This window comes from Microtus oregoni, unplaced genomic scaffold, assembly GCF_018167655.1.
Source record: "Microtus oregoni isolate MIOR12 unplaced genomic scaffold, Mior012 000036F_ref0000092, whole genome shotgun sequence".
Taxonomy (NCBI): domain Eukaryota; kingdom Metazoa; phylum Chordata; class Mammalia; order Rodentia; family Cricetidae; genus Microtus; species Microtus oregoni.
The window spans coordinates 1,943,935-1,967,626 of record NW_024543095.1 but is presented as its reverse complement, the minus strand read 5'-3'; the positions used below and the strand labels follow the sequence as shown (position 1 = coordinate 1,967,626).

At 45.1% G+C, this 23,692-nt stretch overlaps 1 protein-coding gene across 2 annotated transcripts in view; it reads right to left on the bottom strand.

Annotated features, from left to right (window-relative positions):
- The window catches only part of Babam2 (BRISC and BRCA1 A complex member 2), a 383,311-nt gene that overhangs the window by 12,082 nt on the left and 347,537 nt on the right, over positions 1-23,692 (bottom strand). For both annotated transcript variants that reach the window (XM_041631115.1, XM_041631116.1), the window contains exon 11: positions 16,178-16,331. In XM_041631115.1, coding sequence (XP_041487049.1) covers positions 16,178-16,331 — 154 coding nt within the window. The remainder of the gene's footprint in view (positions 1-16,177; positions 16,332-23,692) is intronic.

Here is a 23,692-nt window from a genome sequence, read left to right as displayed (position 1 = left end):
CTCATTTTATCCTCCTGCTCCACTTCAGTGGGGTACACACTGGGTATTAAACTTCAGAGAAGGATGCATCGTGGGGAGCTGGAAACTAACGTAAAGACAAGAGAGTCCAAGATCTTCTCCTCCTGGGAGTTGGAGGCCAGGAGCCACCAGGACCTGGGTGAGAGGCAGAGGAACACAGGGAATCCTTTGCAAAGTTAATTTTTTTTTTAAGATGCTAATTCTCCTGGAGACAATTCCGCCTCTCTCAAGTGATTTCTGGATCCTGCTGCTCTGTTTACTGTCTGAGAGGGCAAACACCCTCCCCTATCCAGAGTCCCTTGTTTGAGGGAGATCTTTCTCACAGTGGCTTACCATTGAAGGAATTTTGAGCATGCTTCCAATGCTGTTTTCCTAAAAACTGCACCCCAGTTAGTATGAGGTTTGGCTTGTGGAGACACTTTACATGATTCCCTAGAGCCTGGTCTAGAACCTGAGGGTCATTCTGGCCTTGGCTTGGCCATTTGTGGGGAGAAGACTGGGAAAGGACAAAGGGACTGGAGCCAGAGCTTCCCGGTTATTCTAAGGCCAGAAAACCCACTGTACCTGCGCTGCTGTGAGGGAAGAGCGCTAGCAGCAGAACTAAATCCAGACGCAGATCCCCCGTGTGCTCTGTGCCTTTGGGTGAGTCCTTGGGTCTCTACCTGGTCTCTGCTTTAGGTGACAAAAGCACACAGAAGGACACTGGAGGAGCCTGGGCTCACTTGGTTTTCTCTCCACCCTCACTCTGTTATCTGAATCACTCTCTCCCCTCCCTTCCCTCTGTGTGTGTGTGTGTCTAAAGGGCTAGCGGTCAACCAGCTGTTGCTCTGTTGTTCCACCTTGTCTCTTGAGACAGGGCCTCTCACTGGTACCTGAGGACTGTGTTAGGCTCTGACCACTGGCCAGTGAGTCCCAGGGATCCCCTGTCTCTGCCTCTCCGAGAGTGCTGGGATTTTGAGTGCAAAGCACCATGCTTGGCTTTTTAAATGGCTGCTAAGCCTCAAACTCAGATCTTTGGGCTTGTATGGCAAGCACTTTACCAACTGAGCCCTCTCCCTCCTTGGAAAGCTCCCAGGAAAATCTGGACCCACTGTCTAACTGGTGCCTGGCACCACATAAGCTCCCAGTGTTTGTTGGTTAAGGGAATGAACTAACTTGGCACTTGGTACTGCAATTTAAAATGTGCTTTTAGATATAACTTCATTGTAATCCAAATAACAGGATGTAAAGAATAGATCCTGTTACTCTACTCCACAATAAATAGATCCTGATATACTCTACTCCACAATATCCATGAGCAGACAAGCTTGCAGTGAGGCCAGAACTGGCCCAATGTCAGAGAGGGGCCTGCATGTAACCAAGGACCCTGTCAACAGCACATTACTAGCCTACTAGCCTGGGAAGGTCTTTGGTGCCTCTGTGGCCAATGAAGCTCAAACATGAAACAGAAAGAACATGGTCTAAGGTGTACTGTGTTCAACACGATAGGACCCTTGGAGTGCTGCCTCAACCCTGTGTCCAGCCACCACAGCCTACTTGAGCAACATCAAGAGCCTAGTGACTGAAAGCAGGGCACTTAGAGTCTCAGGCCCTGGGTATGTCACAGATTACATGGCCAGTCCCATACTGACTCATTTGCTCACCTTACTAACTCCCGATGGGGTGGATGGTGCTGATGGGCTTGTCTGCCCTTCATCTTCACAACTCCATCTTTTGAAGCCACCAAGAAGGAAACTGCTGTATCTATAGGATGTGGTTGTTCCCCAGTAAGGTACTCTACTGTATTCTACATATGTTAGGGGCTCAAGACAGTGATGAATGACATTCTCTCTCTTCCCACAGTCTTTTCAAACTGAGACCAAGGACAGGAAATAGAAGGATTCAGCTACTGCAGGCACCCAGTCTCTCTTTCCTTCTCCTCTAACTGCTGAACTCTGGGAGTCCATGTCAAATGCATGCTGAGAAGTGGAAGATGGAAATCTTTTGAAAAATCCCTTCACGTGCTTGGTCCAATGGCAACTGCCAGCATGACCTGAGGAGTGGAATAAGATCCGCCCACAGTGTAGGATCCATAGGGAGCTCATCGCAGCCTTCGGCAAACAGTTCTGACAGCACACCGTGGGGCGGGGGGTGGCTGGTGTCCCAGTGGAAGGCCTTCACTGTACCCACTGGGCAGCATGTAACCCAATGCCTCGGGATGAGGTCAGTTCTCTCCAGGAGGAGTCCATCTACCTGGGCCTCTGAGCACACTTCTTGATGCCGTTAGTGTGCTGTCTTTGGGATAGCTAGCACAAAGAGGAAAATCATGTGCATTCCTCATGGTGAGCTAGTTTTAGGTCAGAAGTCAGCGAGGAAGGACCAACGTGAGGACTTGCACTAGCGAGGCCTTGAACAAGCAAACCATGTCTCTGCTCCCAGCCACAGAGCATCCAGCCTCCATCCCTGAACCTGGGAGCTATGTCTTGTTGCAGTCTTGCTTGGGGAAGGCAGATACAAAAGGGCCAGATACCAGTGACCAGACCCGTTTGCTGTGATCTCAAAGGCAAGGCCACGTGCTGGCAGCAAGGACCATACTATCCGACTCTGGACACATTGGGTGGGTGCTGGCAGCTGCTGCTGCATCTGGGAGCACAGCAACTGGTGCAGTAGCAGAATGTGTAAAGTTCATGCTTAGCTTGATTAGCTATGTGCTCATCCAGAACTACAGGACCAGAGAAGAGGAATGGCTTTATTCCAAGTTATTAGTTATTAGTGAAACTGTACCAACCCAAAGGGGCCAGAGGCAGCCCTTTCTAGTCTGCACAAACCTTTTTAGAGACCAAAGTGGTCCTGAGAGGACCATTTTGAGTTTGGTCATTAGAGAGCTCATATAGAACGGAGGCATGAGAAGTAAATTCACTGGGAAATAAATTCTACAAATGCAACCTTGTTTGCATTGGCTTTGAGTGGGAGAAGTTGACAAAGACTAGGTGCTTCCTAGTTCACCTTTTAGAGGCCCTTTCGACCCCTTGCTGGCTTTCTCACCAGGGCTCACCAATCACCTTACCACCTTTGCCCGTCTTCCCCATTCCACTGCTCAGACTGGGAGAACAAGGCAAATGCAGACAGAGCAGGGGTGGGAGAGGGTTGGGCAGGCATCTGGTTCTTGAAGACAGCATGCGGTTCCCTTACCCACCATGTTTACTAAGTGGATGAGTCAGTATTCAAATCAGCATTCTCTTCCATGCGGGTACAAATGGGTGTCCCACCTTGAACCAAGCCACTGGATACTGTCAGTCCCACAGGGCCAAGGAAGGTCCCCCAACCTCCTACCCCACCTAAAACTAGTAGATGCTATGGGTGCCAGAGCTATCAGACCAATACACAAATGCAGATGTACAGCAAAACAAACTCTGTATAAACACAGCAGAATGAGCTCCCCGCCCTTTGAGTAGTTCAACAATGCCAGTGCATGCCCTGTATTGCCAACTATGAGGAGAAGGAAAGAGACCCTTTTCCTAGTCAGGTCTTTATCGATCACTTTGGGGGCCAGAGTCCTTGCTAGAATTCAAATCTCCTCCAGTTTAAAGGTCAGCACATATCCTGGAAAAAGCCAGACACTAAATATTTTCAGCTTGTAGGTCATATACTCTGTTACAGCTCAAATCTGCTCTGTACTGATCATGCCTGTAGACTAGACGTAAATGGATGGGAGCAGCTGTGTTCCAATAAAACTTTATTCATAAAAACAGGTACTGGTAGTGTAGGCCTCTGACTGTCCACTGAGTCCTTATCTAGTCTGCACCTTCTCTGTATAGAGGAGGAGAGGTGAAGAGACTCCTTCAGGGAATTACATGGCTATCCAAGACTGAAGTTGCAAGGCTTTGTGTGGAACAGAGCAGGCCCAAGAACTGTCCGAGTTGAAGGGAAAATGGCCACTTGAATAACTGGAGATATAAGGTAAGACCTTCACCTTATCAGAAGGGACCAACAACAGACTGGAGAATCACAGGCTAAACATCTCCATGTGGCTACAGTCTGTCTAAGCCAGGATAGCCAGCTCGGCTTGCACTGATGGAGGCAGGGGCTATGGCTTTCCTAGTGTACACGGCTCGTGGTCATTTTTCTGTGAGCTCAGACACAGTCTTAGAGTGTCCCAGGAGAAGGCTGGGCAGAGGCCAAAAGGAACTGGAAAGCCGCTGGCACTTGTCTGTGAACAATATGAGAAGACGGCAGCAAATTCGTTTTTTCCAGTCAGCAGTTAGTCTGACATCCAACAGCACAGCAACGGTCAGAGAGGACAGGCCCTCTTGTCCAGGCTGAGAACAGGTTGTTTTGGCTGTCAAGCATTTTCAAAACAAGTTTTCTTGGTCTCATGACAGGTTGAGGCAAGAACAAGAAAATGAAAAGAGTGGAAGATCCCATGATCATGCTCTGGGCTTCACGTGGGCTGGCTCTGCCTGCACGGTCAAGTTTGCTTTCAAACATTCAGATAAAACTGTCTTAGGGTTAATACTACCTTGCCAGTGACAACATTTAATGCAGTGATTCCTCTGAGAGCGCTCTGGCAGCTGGATAATCATTCTAGTCGGGAGGAATAAGAGGTCAAAGTCACTCTGATACCCAAGGGTACAATTCTGCTCAAAGTGACGCCCGGCTTTGTTTCCATTCTCATCTCATGTCACATGGACAGTTTTCTCTGAAACTGAGGTTAAACTCTCCTCTCTAAGGTGGATTTTTCCATCTCAACCACAGAACACTTGGTCAGGGTGGGGCGGAGAATGCAGCAAGGAAGCGTGAACGGGGCAGGCCAGGATCAGCCTGGTCTTAGGAAATGCCACCAGTTCCTACCAGCATGGTCTGTGAGGGGTACCAACTGCCCCAGGAGAGAGATGCAAACATGCAGCTGAGTGCGGTGTCTCAAAGGACAGCACGCCAGACGGAGCCTGGGTACGGCTTATCACACAATTCACAAAAGCCATTCAGAAAAGGGTGCTGGGAGTTCTCAGATCCCCTGAAATCACCAAGGGCTCAACATATAAGACAGAAGCGCTGTGGGCCAGCCTCAGAGTACCTCATACTCTCAATTGTCTCAGAGCCCTAGAGTTGGGCTCAGTAAGCCCATTAGCATTACACTTAGGGGTGGGGGCTGTCTCCAGTCCAGGGAGTGCTCACTCCACTCTGAGGCTGGCTCTTATTCTGTGATATAAATTACTGGACCATAGAGGCTGTGCTTGCTCTACCGGCTGTCTGCAAGACTAATCCAAAGAGAAAAGTCGTCCACCTCCACCGGGCTTTTATGCTAGAGGGACCAAGGTCTGAACTGTGTGTTTATGTCTGCGGAGAGTGGGGAGAGACGCATAGACCAGCACAAGCCAGACTCCTGTTTCACACCCCTCCCCCTCCACAAAGTGGGGACCATCAGCACCGCCTGTCCCTGCCCAAGATCCTCTGGGTGGAGCTTTTATTACCTGAGAGACAAGAAGAGTAAATCCTGCTTTTAGCCATGCAGATTGCTCTGGCTCACTCCCACTGCCTGGACTGCCAACCAACACGGGGGACCCCCAGACATTCAAACCAGAGAAACGACATTTGATCTTTTAGTGTAAATGTGTCCTGCAAGGGAGATACTTTTATGAACTTATTTGTGACTTATCAAAGTTTTACTGGGCACTCTGCCTTTTGAACTGCTCTACCTGGCAACCTGCTTTGTGTGAATACGTGTATGTGGGGGTTCGTGCGTGTGTGAGTGCGAGGTGCATGTCCTCAGATGTTGTTTATCATTGGCCTGGAACTTACCAAGGAGGCTCGGGAGACCTGCCACCACGTCTCAGGGGTCTACCTGCCTCCGCCTCTCCAGCACTAAAAGCATGTGCCACACTGCATCTGGCTTTTTAGATGTGGGTTCTGGGGAGCGACACAGACACTTTACCAACAGACATCTCTCCAGTTTGATGCCTGCCAATTGCAACACTGGAGAACTGGAGTAGGTTTGGAAAGCTCAAGGCAGGGAATGAAAGGGTCAAAGGGGCCAAGACTTTTAGGGTTTTTGAGCTAGAGCTTGGCATGAAGACATGATGTTTCTACTGCCTTCGTTACTATTTCCAAGGCTATGAAGGATCTAGCAGGACTTACTTATCTACACTAAGGTAGGTGTATGGATCAATATGTAAGCTTGCCAGGAAAACCTTACTGCACACAGAAGAAGGACCAAATGCCTCAGTGTGGCAGTTACTAACCGCAGCTACCATCAGCCAACACTACAGCAGGCACTGTGCTCATTTTCCCACCACCACTCACACTTCTGACTCGTGCGCTGTCTACTGAGCAGTAATTCCCTGGAAGACTTAGTGTCAGACAGGAATCTCCATTAGTGGGCGGCCAGGGTAGCTGGGGTTCTTTGAAATATGGGTATATGGGTGCTGAGTTGTACCCAGAGAGCAGCAAGATTGCATATGGTGTGTGTGTGTGTGTGTGTGTGTGTGTGTGTGTGTGTGTGTACACGCTGGGGCCCCCAGGGCTCTGTACATGTTCTGTATGTAGTGATTTCCTGTATGTTTGCTGAATGGATTTGGCAACACTTAACATAATGTCTTTGCCCTGTCTCTCTGTTGGGCAGCCTACACTGACCTTCCATGGGACATGGAAGCAATGAATTACCATTCTCTCCTTAGAAGTGACTTTGGATGAAGTTTACCTAGGTATCCCTTGACCTGACTTCTGCTTTCCTTCCTGCTTCCATTTTCCACTGGGCATGACTAAGTGTCTGTCTGGAAGACAGGAGTCACTGGAATTTTCTGTCCACTTCTCACTGTGCACGCGCCCATCCCCCGTTCCCCCCCCCCCCCCCCCCCCCCCCCCCCCGCGCTCATTTGGAGGCCACTGTGAAAGGTTGTGCTTTTGGCCTGTTCCATTGTAGTGTCCTTTACTCTTTTCTCTCACTTATAAGCCTCAATAAAAAGTTTAGCTAGACAGATAATTTACTTTTCTTGAAAATTCTTCAGACTTTCAGAAAGTTATTTCTGCTCAAGAATATCCTGTGGACATAAAGGCCTTCAGCCTCCTGGGAGAGCTGTGGAGCAGAGGTTGTACCAGTCACTCAGGTAGGTGGGAACACATGCAAGTTTCCTCGCTCCAATGGGCTGTTACCCTCAGGTAAGGGGCCCACACAAGGAGGGAAAAGACAGGAGGTCTTGGACCAGTCCTGAGGGACACAGGACTTTATCTTTATACTACTGTGCATCTTAACTAAATTCTTCCAGCAAATGAAACTGATGCCCTGAATGTCTGTCAGCCCTGCCAGTAACCTCACTTCATTGCTGCCAAGATGGTTAAAGTTTGGCATATTTCTAGCTGGCTGTACTAGCTGGTTTTTAAAGTTTTTTTTTTTTTTTTTCTGTGCCCCATGTCCTGAACCTGGCCTCACTGTCAAGTTCACCTCCTTGTGTCGTCACCCAACCTAGTCCCACTGCTGGCAATGGATTTCTGTGGCTCACTGAGGAAAGACAAGAGACCTATCTACCTCATTACCGTTTCTGCTGGTTTCTACCAGCTCTGCTTCAGCAGGCAGGGATCTAGTTCATTTTCACCGGGGGTTCTTGTGCTGAATGATCTGATAACAGACAAGAAAGAATCTTGTTCCCACAGAAGCCAGGCCTCTGCTTGTCACCATGATCTGCGAAGTATGAATGGTCCTAATTATTCTCTGAGCATCCTTTGATGCTTCCCTCTTCTTCCTTTCTCTCTCTCTTGAATCCCTGACTTAATGAGAAGTGAGAGAAACAAGAGTCTGGGCCCTCTTGCCTTGGCTGGACTCCACATCACACATGACAGCCCGGAGCAGCCCTGGTGGCACCTGTCAGAAACCAAGACACACATCGGAACAGTCGAGCCTAATTCCCAGGACGCTGTTTTAACTTGACATCTGAAAATGCACTGCATCTAGAATCATTTTCCAGGGCGTGTGTTCGGGGCATATGTGTGCACATTCCACAGCTGAAGTGCTCTATAAATATCAGATGCAGGCTGTACAAACGGCATCACGTACACAGTGTCCTTACTTCTGTTTAGTAAGATTTCAATTTGTGTCTGACCTCTCGTAACAGGGATGGATGTTTTTCAATACGGATAAAAAAACTATGGCAAGCTATCTTAAACATACTTTTCACTTCAAATTCCCACAAATCTGTCAGAGGTCAGTGGTAGCAGGTAGGTACTTGCCTGATGTTTTCAGATGAGGGTATCAAGGCCCAGAAAAATGATATGCCCTTCCCAAGATTGCACAGGAAATTAAGAGCGGTGCCTGGATGAGAGCCAGGTCTCCTAGCTCACAGACATTTTTCTTTGCATTTCTTGTTCATGTTTTCTTCCAGAGGTTCAAAGGGAACTCTGATCCTATTAATATTTGTTAATTAATACATTCCTCTTCAGTGTGTTCTTAAAAAACCTCAAACTAGAACCTCTCCACCTTTTCCTTTCTGCACAGTTCTCCAAGTAAGAAAATACTTGACTATAACTCACAAATAATCAGGCAACTTTACCTACTGATAGAAACACTTTCCCCATGGCAGGGGGTGGTATAATTAGAACTCATGCCTGAGTACTCAGTATCCTCGCAATGGAGTAACAAGTGACTTTCCCCAGCAAAGATGTGGCGATCTCCCAGTTCTTCCACCCCCAGCTCTCCCCTGAGAAGCCCAACTTAGGCCAGCTTCTTTTGACTTGTGCAACTGAGGTCGGAACTTAAGAGCAGAGTGGACAGAGAGCTCAGAACCAGCGTCAGTGGAGCAGCAAGAAGGTCTGAGAAAAGATGGGCCAAAGGGTCCTGCTGAGGGGATTTGCTCTGCTTGGCTTTCCCAGGGAGAGGGGAGGCAAGGTGGGGCTGCAAATGTTGGTGCCTGGTACAGTCAGGGCTGTGCAGGCCCCCAGGACGCCAGAGGCCAGCTCTGGGATGAAGTTGTATAAGCACTGACTGATGGCCAGGCTTTTTAATGGAGCTTATCATATCACAGCAACAGATGTCAGGCGCTAATAAATAACACGCTCTCTCTGACCTACGCAATTTGGAGAGGATGCCTGTTGTCAGGCAGAACTGGATCCCTCCCATCTCTGTTGCTCCCTCTTCTGTCAGGAAAAACAAACCATGTCCCTTGAAGATACTCTGCAAATTGACTCTTTGAAGAGCTCTTCATTCCATGCTGTTTATCTTGCTTTTCTCTCCACAGTTTCTAAATTTCTAAACCCTGGAAGGGAAAGCTCGGAGGGGTGCAGGAACTTGGTCCCAGAGAAACGCAGGCCAGCAGGGATGGCAGGCCTCGGTGCCTACAGCTTTCCAAAGGTCTGTCAGCTCACTAGTGTGGGTCCTATACTGTCCTCTCAGGGTGCTCGCTCATACAGCCCAAGACTTGGAAAATTCCCTCTGCTCTCTCAAGGGGAGTTCAGTTGAGATAAGGTTGGGAGTTTTTAAAGGGAACTGGTCCTAAGACAAGGGGCCCAGCAAGAGACAAAGAAGAAAGTCCATGAATCACTTGAGCAGCTGAGTGGCATGCTTGTCCCAAGGTCTGACCCCCATGGACCCAGGGGACAGAGCTTCCTTGGAGTCTAGCCTGGACTGCTCTGCCTTCAGCCAATGATTCCTCTTACCCCCTCTTTCCCTTTGTCTCCTTTGTCCAGGGACTTGGGATGTGACTGAACAAAACCTGTCACATCTCCTACCTTCCTGATTGACTCTGTATCCTTAGATGTCTGGTGGGAGTTCCAAGAACACAGACATGAAGGGACGGGATAGGATGAAGTAAGTCATGGGCCTGAAGACAGTTATCTGGTCCCCACCAGGGTTTTCCCTAGAGCTGAGTCAAGTGTGTCTGAGAAGGATGAGAAGCACAGAGCTAGTGGGTTCCCAAGCTGTCAGTTCACCAGGCATGGTGATGGTGGGGACAGGGTGACTACAGCGCAAGCTCAATAGAAACATGGCATCGGCAGGTGCCCCAGAAGCTACCAACAGAGAGCCAAGAGGACTGGCTGACTCCTGGGGAAACAAACACAAAAATGAGCTCACACTGGAACCGCTTGGATGCCATGCTCTGGCCTCCAAGGAGTCTCAGGCCACAGGCCTCCCCATCACCAGCTGTGAGAACCCAATTGGAACTAGGATTTCCATACTATAGTCCAGAGTCCCAGGGGCCCCAGAATAACTTCAGGGGCCATGGAGATGGGGGTGGAAATTCTGATGCTACATCCATTTCTATCTCTTGAATCAAGAGAAGGTGATCTATATTTAGATGTCTTAGTTAAAGGACTAATGCATGAGATTGGATCAGAGTATTTGGTAATAAGAACTTTGAAGAAAAAAAAAAGCCCCAACCAAACAACCCACAGTATATTCAAGAATATTAAAGCAGCAACAGTGAAAAGTCATTGGAATGATCATCTCTAATATAGAATTGAAGAAAGATTTGCTAAAGACAAAGCTACTCTGCACAGACAACTGACTAGAAATGGTAAGAGAATGCACAGTAAAAGACAAGCTATGGGAAGCCATGAGCTGCTCTGAGAAGGTAAAAATCTTCCTGACCTTGAGGCAAGAGGGGAAATGGAAAATGGTTTGGGGAGGCTCATGATGAGTTATTCCTGTGTGCTGTCTAAGGAGTTATTTTTGAACTATCTTTAGTGATTCCTTCATGTTATGGATTTTATGTGACAAACATTGAAGTAGGTGCTTTGGGGGTTCAGCTCTATTCTAAGATCTTACTCAGGCTTCTGCTAGGATCAACAATGGTGCACACAATGGAGTTCATGAACAATCACGCCATCTATATGTAGATCTCACTGAGCAGACAGTACTATGAAAAGGTTGCCCACTCCTTCCTTCTAGACAGGTATAAGTTACCTACACAATATTAAGGTAATTTATTTTGCTTTTGGTTTTTGCCTTTTAAAGTGGTTATTTTTTATACAGATTAAGCAAATAAAGGGTTAGATATAAAACCTTAGGAGCCCGGAGCCTAAGATGTACAGTCTCTGGTCAGGTCGGTCGCTGGGGTTTGGAGCTTTTGGCTGTGGTGTGCCTCAGTGTTGATGCTATTACCTTTTAATATTAAAAACCTCCTTTTCTCTGTAAGGAAGTGCACTGATAGTTGCCACCTAGTTCATGCTCACCACATGCCGGGCACCGACAGACATCAGTACATTACCTCAAACAGCAGGTAGAATTCTAAGATTCTATGCTCCCTGTAACACCTGAGATATTGAAAACAATTAGCTTCACTCCAGCAATTAGGTTTTCTTTTACGGTACAGATGAACTTATGAAAGGGTTATTAACTGACAAGTTGGGGACACAAGTTAGAGACTGGAAATACAAGGAGGAGTTGATGTACTGTGGCAGGCTTAAAGATGGAGGGGCTACAAGGCAGGGAATGAAGCCAGCCAGCTTCTAGTTACGAAGAGTGATCTCCAGGTGATATCTACTAAGGACACAGGGATCTAAGTCCAATTAACCCAGGGAACAGAACTCTGCCAACATCCCGAATCAACTTAGGAAAGTATTAGCCTAAGTCTTAATTGCAGCTTCTGGACCCGTGCAGAGGAAAACCCTGTGGTGCTTTTCGATTACCGTCGTTTACTGTTAGACTGCAATGCAGAGAACCATAAGCCCTATGTAACAAGCAGCGACCCTCTGACAAGTTATTAGACAAGGAGACAGACTCGGGAGGATTATGCATATCCCCAAAGTTGCAGAGTCAATGAATGGCAGACACAGGCTTAAACCAGTTGCCAGAACTTCAGGGTCGGTGCCCTTGGAAGGGGACTTAGGCCAGGGGTGCAGGGAGCGGGGACCCCCCGTCCATCTGTCTGTGAACATATAGTGAGGCCAGAGCTCAAGGAACTGAGTCCTTTCTGTACAAGAAGCTAGCTATGTATCCTTGAGAATTCTTCTTTATCTACATGCAAGGACTTAAGAGCTTCTGCAGGGCTGCCGCAGTGGAGATCCTGTAAAAGAGAGAATACCCTGCCACTGGTGCCGTCTGTCTACAAGGAACGCAGAGGCACCTGAATGTCACGTGGGAGGGCTTTTCTTTCGTTAATGACTGCAAGTCTCAATGTTCTTGGCCTATACGTTGGATATGACCTCTCTGATGGTTTGTCCTGAAAAGGATTTTAAAAATAAAAATTTCTCCTGGGTATAGAGACTCACTCCTCTAACCCCAGCAAAGGGGGACAGTGGCTGGTGAATCTCTGAGTTTGAGGTCAGCCTGGGCTACATAGAGAGTTCCAGGACAGTTAAGGCTAGACAATGAGGTCCTATAAAAAAAAAAATTCCCCTCCCTTTGGCAAGGAAATGATTCCCTACCACCTTATCTAAAGACACCAGAAGGAAATGGACTGCAGTTTTCCTTTGGTTAGAAAAAAAAAGTTAAAGCAAGTTGACTGTTAAAAGTCAATTTATTGTGGAATTCACATGCAAAACCAGAACATATAGATATCATAGCACAGAGGCTAGCTGAGGGTATAAAGAGATTTACCTTGTCTTAGGTTTAGGCTTTTATGTTAGGTATGAAGCACTTGTAATATTAATTAATAATAGGTATTATTAATTCATGTGTCAAGGTAAAGGTTATATTTACTGCATATTTATCCAAAATATATGAAGAAATAAGAGTCAAGAAACCAGTAAAAGGTATAAGTGAGAGAAAGAGAAAAGAAAAGATACTTCAACATACCAAAAGAACACAAGAAGAGAAAAACAAAGGAACTAAGAACAGAGAAAATAAAAATTAAAAAAACTATATAGCAAGATGTAGGACTTAAACTTAATGAGCTCATTTGTTATATTAAGTATATACAAACCAAATAATTCTATTAAAGGACACAGACCATCAGGCTAGATTTAAAAAAAATTAAAATTTATAAAAGGTTTCAGGACATACAGATAGATAGAGATGAAATAAAACAAAAAGGATGAAGAAAGGCAGCATAAAAATATGTAAAAAAAAATCTGGTACAACCATTTCAACATTGACGAAGACTTCGATTCCAAAAGTCTTGCCAGATACAGACATTCCACAATGGCAGGAGGACTAATATATTAAGAAGACATAAGTAAAATAGCACTCCATAGACTACTGTTTTCCTCCCTAGGAGCTGTGGTTTGCCACTGCTTTCTGGAACAGCATAGAGCACTGTACTCACAGTTCAAATTCAAATATGGAATCTACTGAATGCATATTGCTTTCAGACGACTACACAGTTCAAAAATTATAAGCTGAGTCACTGTAAGATGGAGACAGTCTTTATGTAAAAAGCTGTCCACGGTGTTGTAAATTATACTACAATAAAAAAGATAATTATGGCAAGCTTTTGCCTTTAAAGATCTCACCATTTGGTTAAGAAAAGAGACATATATAAAGATCTGAAAACTAAATATAGCACAAAAGAGATTCTGGGAAAACATGTGAGCAGAGCACAGAACTGGGAAGAAGGTGGCAAAGGGCTGCCTGGATTGTATGAGGAACCCACAGGGGAAAGGCGGGAGGATGGGGGATCGGAGCTGGGAACACAGGGACTAGGTACGGAGCAGAAGGGAACTTCCACTGCTCACTGTATCTCACTGATCGCCCCTTCTTCGCGAGTCCACTTAGCAGCAGGGAGTACAACCCTGTCTTAAAAGATGGAGTTCAGAGAGAGTATGCAGTCTACCCAAGGCTACGGGGCTTATAGGATTAAACTCTGTGGTTGGAACTGGGGCATGCATAACCCAGAGCCTACTCACTTTGGGGTATTGTACTTGTTAAGGGCAGAACTGGCTGGATGGACTTCAGCAAGAAGCACTGTGGTAGGAAAAGCCCTGGCTTCTCAGTGCCAGGAAGTATCCGTCCTTTCTTAATGCAATGCTCAGAACTGTGCTCTTAACAGACAGGATAAACAGCTGATTCCACTCAAAGGGCTTTGGGGCCGTTCTAAACATGAGAGTGTTTATGTCGTGGGCAGAGCTCCCCAAGTGAATTATAGTCTTTTACGTACTGTGTACAGTATCTTCACAGGATACAGACACGGGGCATGCAAGGAATGTTTCAGCCGACCTTTCTTTTGTTTGACATTTCCCTCCATGCCTTCCACCAGTTTCCAGACAGGACTACAAGACAATTCCTGCTTATGTCTACCCATCACCTGGCCTTTGACGCAGTCCTGTGCAATTGTTCGGTTAAAGAATGAATGGGGCCTTTAAATGATTTCTTCTAGCTAACACAAGCTGTTGGCCGTCTCTCTTATTGCATCTAAAATGGATTCATCTTCACTGAAGGAGAAGGCAGATTCCTTTAACACGACTTCAAATGTTTTCTTTAGACTGGTGCTAACATAAAGCAAATGTGTCTTAAAAGTCTGAACTAATCTGTTAAGACAAACAGGCTTCACTTAGGATATTCCTACACTGAAATCACAGGCTCGTGGTCTGCAGCTCCTTAAAGACTCAATTCATACATGCTAAAATGCCTGCTTAAGAAGTACACACACGCACACCACGACAGCTTTGCCATGGAAACCACAAAGACATGTCTGGTTCAGACTCTGGAGTCATACCACAAATAATGGCCCATCTTCTAAGGGCAGATCCTGTGTATACACAGGGAAAGTTCAGACAACTAAACAACGCAAGACTTCAAACAGAAACTCTGCTTTATGTCTGCTTTGTTCCACTGCGTTTCAGCACAGGTCTTAATAGCTGTTACTAGTTACATTTGCATATGTTTGTTTACCCCTTAAATAGAATTTCAGACCAGTGTTCTGGATATAATGGGAAAATACAGGGAGAAGGGCACACAAGTTTCAGATTACAACTCTGGGCTCACACAGGAATTCTGGGTGTTTGGAGTGCTGGAAAAGGGGCACTCTATTGTCAAACTCTGAGCCGACCATACATGAAGGTTCTGTATATAGAGACGATGGGAGATGAGGGAAGGGTTCCCTGGGAAGGAAATACGTATCAGGAAATGGAAGGCAAGAACAAGGAGTCTTAATAATCAGCAAGTTTCTAGGCCTGGAGGGCCAGCCTTTGTTAGCAGGTACTCTGAAGCTGTCAGACATCTGCTATGATTCATCTCCTTGCTGGGCTGCATGAGGCCATGGACACTTTCCAGTTTGTTTATCATGCCATCCTCAATGCTCACACAGTGCCTGGATCATGGTACAATAAGTACTGGATGAGCAGTGAGGGAGACACTTACTAGATGGCTTTCATGTCCATGATTCTTTGGCTCTGCACATCCTTAGTCGGGATCACAGGCGTGCACATGCGGCTGTCCCGAGTGATAAAGGCATAACCACATACCGTACCAGGATTTAGTTTTGGAAACTACCATTTCAATCCACTGTTGCTCCAGTATAGGAGGCAATAATCTACAGACTGTTGTTCTAGACAATGAAGTCTTATCTACCAAGAGCAGTCAGCCTGTTTCTGTACCAACTCGACTGAAGTGACAGCCATCCACATTCAACTGAGAAGGCCTGCTGACTTCAAGCTCACTGAGCCACTGCATTCACAGCGCCTCCATTAAAGCCACTACTTCCATAGCGGTGTTATGTAGATAGATCTAAGGAGCATGTAACCAAGACACACCCATGCAACACACATGAGAAGCGTAACAAAATTCAAGAGTTGCAGCCTCCCATGAAAAAGTAGCTACTGAATCTACATACCGATCACTCAATAGAAAGTCTGTTTATCAACATTTGAAATCTCCCATTTTACATATATACAAGTAGCTGCCAGCATTTTTATTATTGAGATTATTTACCTACAACTCAACTTGCTATTTAGTAGTTCTCTAATCTGAATAGAAAGGTAGAGTTCTTATATATCCTACAATCCCTTTACCAAAAATGCCACTCATAGCCAGTCCTAGAGTTCAACAGAGAGAGGACGAGGGGACATGAGATCCATGTCAGCTTCCCTGTGAGAGATGACAGAGGGACTGCTGTTTAAGTCTAAACTGGAGATAACTGACTTCTGGTATTCTGTTGTGACCACTAACTCTGCCTCATGGCATGAAGACAGCCGTTTTCATAACACTTGAAAAAATAAGCCCAGGGCAGGATTTAGCCTACTGAGCAGTGGCTAGCTGACCCCTGGACTGGATACACACACTGTTCTTCTCCAAGGAAATCACAACGGGTCCACTTACTTTGCTCTCTTGGCCATTTCATTTCCATCCCATCTGGGGCTGTAGGGGTAATTCTTTTGTGCTTGGGAGTAAAGTTGTCCACTGTTGGTAAAATGATAGACGGACTGAAACGTGAGAGTCGGCTGATCGCGCGGAAAAAACAGGGGCAGGTCAACTGGAAATGCAGAAAAAGGGAAAGAAAGACAGTTAAAAGTTGAGACACCTTTTTGGCTAAGTCAGAATGTTGGGAACATGAAGCTTGGAACAACAATATTGCTTGAGATCAAAGCTGTGGAGTGAGGGACCAAGGAATCTAGGACTCTGTCTCCAGGAGTGTAAAATTTAGTTGGAGGTAGATCATGTATGAAGTCCAGTGTCATCACCCTGAAACATCTGTGAACGCACTGAAAGCCCATCATAGAATGCACATGGAAGAGTCAGCCAGGATGACGTACATCCCACAGTCTGATGTCCTAGGTTCTGGCCTTGCCCAATAGCCACTGCAGAGCCAGCCCATAGCTGCGCTAAGTTTCAATTATGCCATAGCTCTTCAAGGGTGGGACAGTGCCTTCCTCATCTGTAATTTGTTGGAGGGGGGCAGGATGGAAGGTGGTTTTCAAGAACAAACTTGGAAAAGGGACAAAGAAGGCATTTAGTAATCTCTGTACTTTATAGGATTCGCCAACTAGACAACCAGAAAAATAAAATTATCATTCTGCTTCCAATCAAGCAGTGAATCTCCATACTCAGCATTTTCCATTTTCCCACATGTTACCACATATATTTATATCTCCTAAATCAGAGGGAGCTCCTTAATGGGCCATAACAGGGGCCAATCTGCACGCAGACTGCCTGCTGGAGCAGCAGGGCTCAGTCTACACCTCCCGGCGTGTGAGTAGTACACGCTTTAGCATTTTTTGGTGGCGGGGGGGGGGGTAAGTTAATTTTTAAAAATAAAATCACTTTTTAGTTTTACTGGAGGCAAACCATCCCCAGAAACAGACTTCTGCAACATCCTTTGAGGCAGACAATGTTTGTGTAAATGCTACCATTTCTAGGACAAAGAAGAGGCACACTGACAAATGCCATAACAGTATGTATAGAATTTTCTGGCTTTTCTGAGTAAGTTTTAGATACTCCATTACATAAAACTTCATGAAGGGGACGTTAATGTTAACAAATGAGTAAACTAGAAAGTGCATGGAGTTTATCGACTTTCTCAGAGACAGGCAGCAACAGGAAGACAGGCCTAGAGCCATGGCCCCTACTGTGCGAACTGCTTCCCCTGCACTGAAGAATACTCATGTAAGCTGCTTATAACTGTGTTGCGATTACAATTTAGTAAGCCCAAGCCTGCACTGTAAAAAATAAATAAGGATGACAACTTTAGCTGTACAAAATACATATATTAAAGGAACATATACTGGACAGTGTGGAATTTATCACTCCCTCGGCGATAGCAATGCTGAACCTGGTCAAGTGCTTTCCCCATATGTGACTTCTTGAAGGAAAAGTTAGGTTCACAGTAAGGCTAAAAAAACAAAACAAAAAAACCCAACAACAATAGCAGCAGCAGCAGCAGCAGCAACAACAACAACAACAAAACCCTTGCCATGGGTAGGCTCTCTCAGACTTCTGAGTGCTCTGGGCTCTGAGGCTGCCTGACTCAGGACACAGGGAGTTTCTACTGGTGACTCACATCACCACCGAAGAAAAGGGGCAAGACTGAGAATGTCCACTTTTTAGTCACACTTCTCTGTGTCACAATAAGACAGCCTCCATACATGTCTATTTTTGCCAAAGCAGAGCTTATAACACACAGAACAATGAAAGTATGAAAAGAGCAATCAGAATACAAATAACTCAATTCAGAAAATTCCTTTGGCTTCTTTCATATAACAAAGCTTGGTCTGTAACATCTCCAGCTACTCTGAACAAATGCTGCTTTCTAACCTTTTTATATCCTCTGATACTCATTTAATTCCCTCTAAGTTTTTAGAAACAATGGCCTGATCATGTATATATCCCTTTGATTTCAGTTGTAGTTGCTGTATTACATTAGAGTTTTCAGCTAGAAAACAACACTCAGATTAAGCTCCAAAGCAATCATTAATAACAGAAAAGTATTTAATATGCTAGCCTACCTATAAAAATAGTAATTGCAAGTAGTAGAACTCAATGCAAGCATTTACAAACAGCCATCACTTAGTATCAACAGTAGTATAGACACTACTACAGGCTATGTGATGTTCAAGCTACTGGCTTTTGGGGGCTTTAGAATACATTTTTCTAAAAACAAAGAATTGTGTGTGGGGGGGTATATCAGTGCTTCAAGGTGTCATCCTTAGGAACACCATCCACCTCTTTTGAGAAAGGGTATCTCAAGTGGTCTGGAACTCAGCAAGTGGACTAGCTGGCTGGTAGGCCCCGAGCATCCTTGGGGCTCTGCTTCCCCAGTGCTGAGATCATAAGCACATGCCATCACGCTCGGCTTTCCTATAGCTCAAACTTAGGTCTTCTTGTGAGCACTTTACAGACTGAGCCATTCTCCAGTTTCCCATAAAGAGAAAAGTTTCCAGGACCAGGCATAGCGCTTTGGCTGGTGCCAAATTCCTGGGCTTATACCATCTTTTGGCCCCAGATTCCAAAGTATTCAGGACTCCAGGCAAGGATCACTGCATCTGGCTGGAATGCTTTCTATTTTTTCCATTATTTTGTTTTGTAGAAGAAAAGGATCACTGGAATTAGTATTTGATATGTTGAGAAATACTTGTTCACCTAGTTTTGAACCATCTTCTTTAACTCAGATGCCCATTAGCAGCAGAAACAATAAACCTGTGAATATCTGCTCACTCGTGAAGTGAGATACTAATTTTTGTTTTCATTTAAATATCAGAAAGCTACATGCTGGTGTACACCCACGAGCCCCTGAAGCATGTATTACATGTTTTTTTCTCTGTGGAGATTTGTGTAACAGTGCCGTTGTAGCCAACGTTCAAGTCTGAAAAGTTTCTGTGAATCCTACTCTGACAGCGGCTCCCTGCTTCCTTCTTCCGGTGCGCTTTCACCAGCTGTCTGAGAATAGAAGGGATGGCCTTCACTGGCTCAGTCTACCTGAATAGCTCTTAAGGTTCTTTCTTTAGGAGCTTGTTCAGATAAGTCATACAGAACACTTCCACACAAGCTGGGTCTTTCTTGGGTCTAGTTCACGAGGCTTTGGCCACCTGAGAGAAGACAGGAACAATGAAGCCATGCTCTAGATAGCTGCTGCATGATGGGCCCTAGTGGTCACTGCCACGGAGTTAGCTGTAGTTCAGGAGCAGCCTGTGGGCAGCATGAAAGGAATCTGAATGCAGATAAAGCACGCTGCCTCTCTCTACACCGCTGTAAGGTGCAGTGTGTAGCTGTGCTCGCCTTCCTTGGGAGCCCGGCTTGCTTGTTCCCAAATGCTCATCATTTCACTATAATAAGACTCCAGGAAAAGGGTATCTCAGATACAAAGCTCAACAGGAAGCTCTCATTTCTTCAAATCTACCAACCATGGAAAAATGGCCCTAGAACAGCCAAGAGAAACTCTACCCCATGCACTGAATACACAGGGCAGCCTGACTGACTCTCAGTATTTTAGGCAGAGTTCTAACAACTTTGGTTATAGGATTTTTCATCCTCAGAAATAAAAGAAAATATCATAATCACAGCAAGCTAATGACAAAAGTGCTTTAGTAGCAGGTATTGATGATTAGCAGTCTGGCTTGGGGAAGGACAGTAGAAAAAATAATAAATGAAAACAGCAGGGGAAAATCCTAGTCTGAGGCCACTTAGTGTAGGAGCACAGAATGCTGCGACATTCAAGTCACCCTCAGACTACTACAGTCAGGGACCCCCCTCACCCCGAATCTTGATGAAGATGTAACCACCCTTAATTGCTACCTCACAGCCTTTATCTTTTTTCTCCCATGAGCAGAGCTCCCTTCTCTTCCCAGTTTGTAAGTGCTTGATTCTCTTAGACTCCCAGAAGCCAAGGCATGTGACTGCTGTGGGTGGCACTATGGATTAGAACCCGGGCCTCACACAAGTTAGACAAGCACTCTACAAGTGAGCTGTACTCACTCCCCCAAAGCATGGAAATCTGACTCACTGTTGCCAGTGGGATCTGACGGGAAATTGGCAACGGCTTTTCTGAGAAATATTTTCCTCTCTGGTTAGAGACATGTGGAGGCAGAAGCCCCCATTTCATTCTAGTCTTTGATTTACCACGTGAAGTCCCGAGTCTTGGAGCTGTGGCCCCCAGCTAGTGTCTGTGAGGAGGTTAGCTTGGTATCGTTGAGCGACTGACTTTATCATCTCTGGGTTTTCTTGTTTTCTGAGGCAATTACAAGTCTTCACTATTTTGACCTCACTAGATCAGGTTTTCTCGTGTTTAGAGTCAAAGGTATCCAAGGAAACAATATTTCTTATAGTTTCTCAGTTTAAGAAGGAAGGAAAATGGAATAATCTACTTCAGAAACATCTCCAATAAGCATGGTTAAAAACATTCAAGAGACATAAATAGGAAAGTTTTAGCTGTCTGGAAAATTTGGTTTTGTGGGACAGTTCAATCCTTGAAAATGCCAAACAAATGAGGGGTTAACCATAATTGCTTCCCCGGAGTCACATCATCAAATATTTTCACCATTATCCACAAGCCATTACTTCATTTCTTCAGCCCTACTAGCTATATATTCCTCTGCCTGCCCCCATGTTCTCGGTTAGTAGGGAAGACCCTCCCAGTCCCAGTTACTGGTGGTTAGGGTTGGGCTCCCAGGGCTGGGTTCTCAGTTACTTGAGTGGCTTTATGAGATAGTTTTAACTCTGTGCTAACCCTCCAATGACGACAGTCCCACTGTGCAGTCCTGGCTGGCCTAGAACTGGCCGTGTAGCCCAGGCTGACCTTGAACTTGCAACAGTCCTCTTGCCTCTAGGCATACAAGAGTATGCCATCACGCGGGGTCTGAAGTTGACTCCTGAGAGAAGTTCACACACATCTCATTCTCAGGCTCTTCTCCAGCCAATATGGCAAGACTGCCATGTAGTTACCATCTACCTCCATCATCTTAACAAATATGAAACCTTTAAGACACATGCACTCCAACCACTGAAAAGCTATGATCTAACCACAAACAAAAGTAAAGTTTTCCAATTCAGAAGTAGCCCTCTTTAAGGTGTCTTCCCTGGTCATTACCCTGTTAAGTAACAAGGGAAAATTATTAGCTAGATTTTGTTAAACAAGTTGTACTTTTACTGGTTTTAAGTGTCCAGTGTGTGTGTGTGTGTGTGTGTGTGTGTGTGTGTGTGTGTGTGTGTGTGATTTGATGGTGTAAACAGGCTACTTTGTGGTTTGAATATCACCAAACTGAAGCACAAAGCTTGCTAAGATTTGCTACATATCCTGTTCTGAAAGGAGACAAAATTATACTCCCTTGCTATCAGACAAAAATGACCCACAATTTATTAGTGATGTCACAGGCAAAATATTTCACCACTTCTCATTTGCTAAATAAGAGTAATAAACTTTTTAAACATTTTCACATTCTCAATAAATATACTGAGATGAATTTAGTTTTGCTATCATGGAACACTCTAAAGAACATTAAACAAGATGTCTCAAGAGTTAAGGAAGACCTTACTTACTATTTCCCAACAGTAAGTCTGCTACCTAGAGGTCCATACTCCCAAAACCAATGTAAAGAGCAATGTGGCACATTGAGGTTTCCAGGGCCACTGTTGTGGCCCAATATCCACCCATTACTACAGATTCTCTCCTTCATTTATCATTCTATTTTCTAGCCAACACTTTCCTAAAGCCAACTCAGTCCCAGGATCAATTATTTCATCCTGTACATGTGTTTGCTTTCAAAGAGTAAGAAGGAGCTAATACCCATCACTGAGACTCTACTGCTGTCTACCCAAATAGCTAGCCACAAAGAACCAAGGTCCTCTCACCTGCCCACTTAAGCAAACTTAGAGTGGATCTATCAATACTGAACTTTTCTTCCCACAAGAACAGAAATTTCCAACTCTAAGTCAACAATGACACCACTATGGAACTTGCCACTGTAGACATTTTTATGTCCCCTCAGGCAGAAATTACTACAGATGTCTGAAAGATCTCTTAGGACAGGGACCGAGGATTAGTTATTTTGTGTTCTTAGCACTTATCACAGGTGTGTGGCAGATGAGAGGTACTCAGTACTTGCTCGCTGAATGAAAGGAACTACTGGGTTCACATAAAGTCAGCAACCCAGGGATTGCCCAAGGCATGCAACACCAAGTGTCCATTCGGTAAAATGCTGGAATAGAAAGCCTCTGCTGGAACTAAAGAGAAGACGCACATATACCACAGCTCCGCAGTTCACCCAAGACACTGCCACGCAAGCATCAGAATCTAATAGGTGTCTCCCTGTTACAGCATCATTGATGATGACGGTGCTACCTTAAATGGAGACCAACAGAAGACCGGGTAAATATACAGTGGTGTGATCTTCCCATAGGGTACCGCACAACAGTTTAAAAGGAGTGAACTAGGGCTTCAGATGCAAACATGCACAACGTTCAAAGACACTATTCAGTAAACAAAGCAAGCTAAAATGAATACATTAATACAGACTTCTAAAATTCAAAACATGCACGCATGATTACATACTGCTTGTGTCTATGTAGTAAAGCACACGAATATGAACAAAACAGACAAGCACTAGGTTCAGGGCAGTGATTACTGTGGGGAGTTAAGGAGACGTGAGAGAGGTGGGATGATGGGGGACAATCATTGTGCTATTTCTTTAAAAATTCAGAAGCAATTACAGCAATATATCAATATTTGACAAAGACAGTACATGGGTATATATGTTCTATACTCTTCATATAATTGTTAGTGCTTTAGATAATAATTTTTCAAAGCTTTAAGGAGCAAGAAATTCACTTTTTTTTTTCTTGGTGCTGGGGATTGAGCCCAGGACCTTATTCATGATATGCATGTCCTGTCACTGATCTGCACCGTGGGCTAGGATGTCAACATTCACAGAGGCAGAAATCAGTATACTTCCATTTATGTGAAGTTCAAAATCTGTAAAAAAGTGATATGATGCATATTGTGTTTATATGAGCATTACAGTGCTTATGGATACGAAGTTGATATGGTAACTACAGGAACAGTTAATACAAAGTTCAGGTTAGCAGCTGTTGCCGGGAGAGGCAACACAGGGCTTCAAAGCTGCTGGCATGGCTCCTGCCAGGTTTTACTACTCTTTAAAGTGTACAAGTAGGTTTCTATAAGCCAAAGGGTTAGGGAAGCTCAACAGTTTTCAGGAAATAAAACAAACCCGAAGCTGGTAGACTACAGAAAGAATGAGGGTGCCATGGACATGCCCAGGCTCTGCAAAGAAGATCTGAGGAAGGGAAGGAACCCCTGAATTCACACGAGGCGCACAGAGCAGGAGAGGGGATCTCCGCCTGAGGTTAGAGTTCTGCAGAGGGGATGGACTTTGAGCTGGTTGGAGA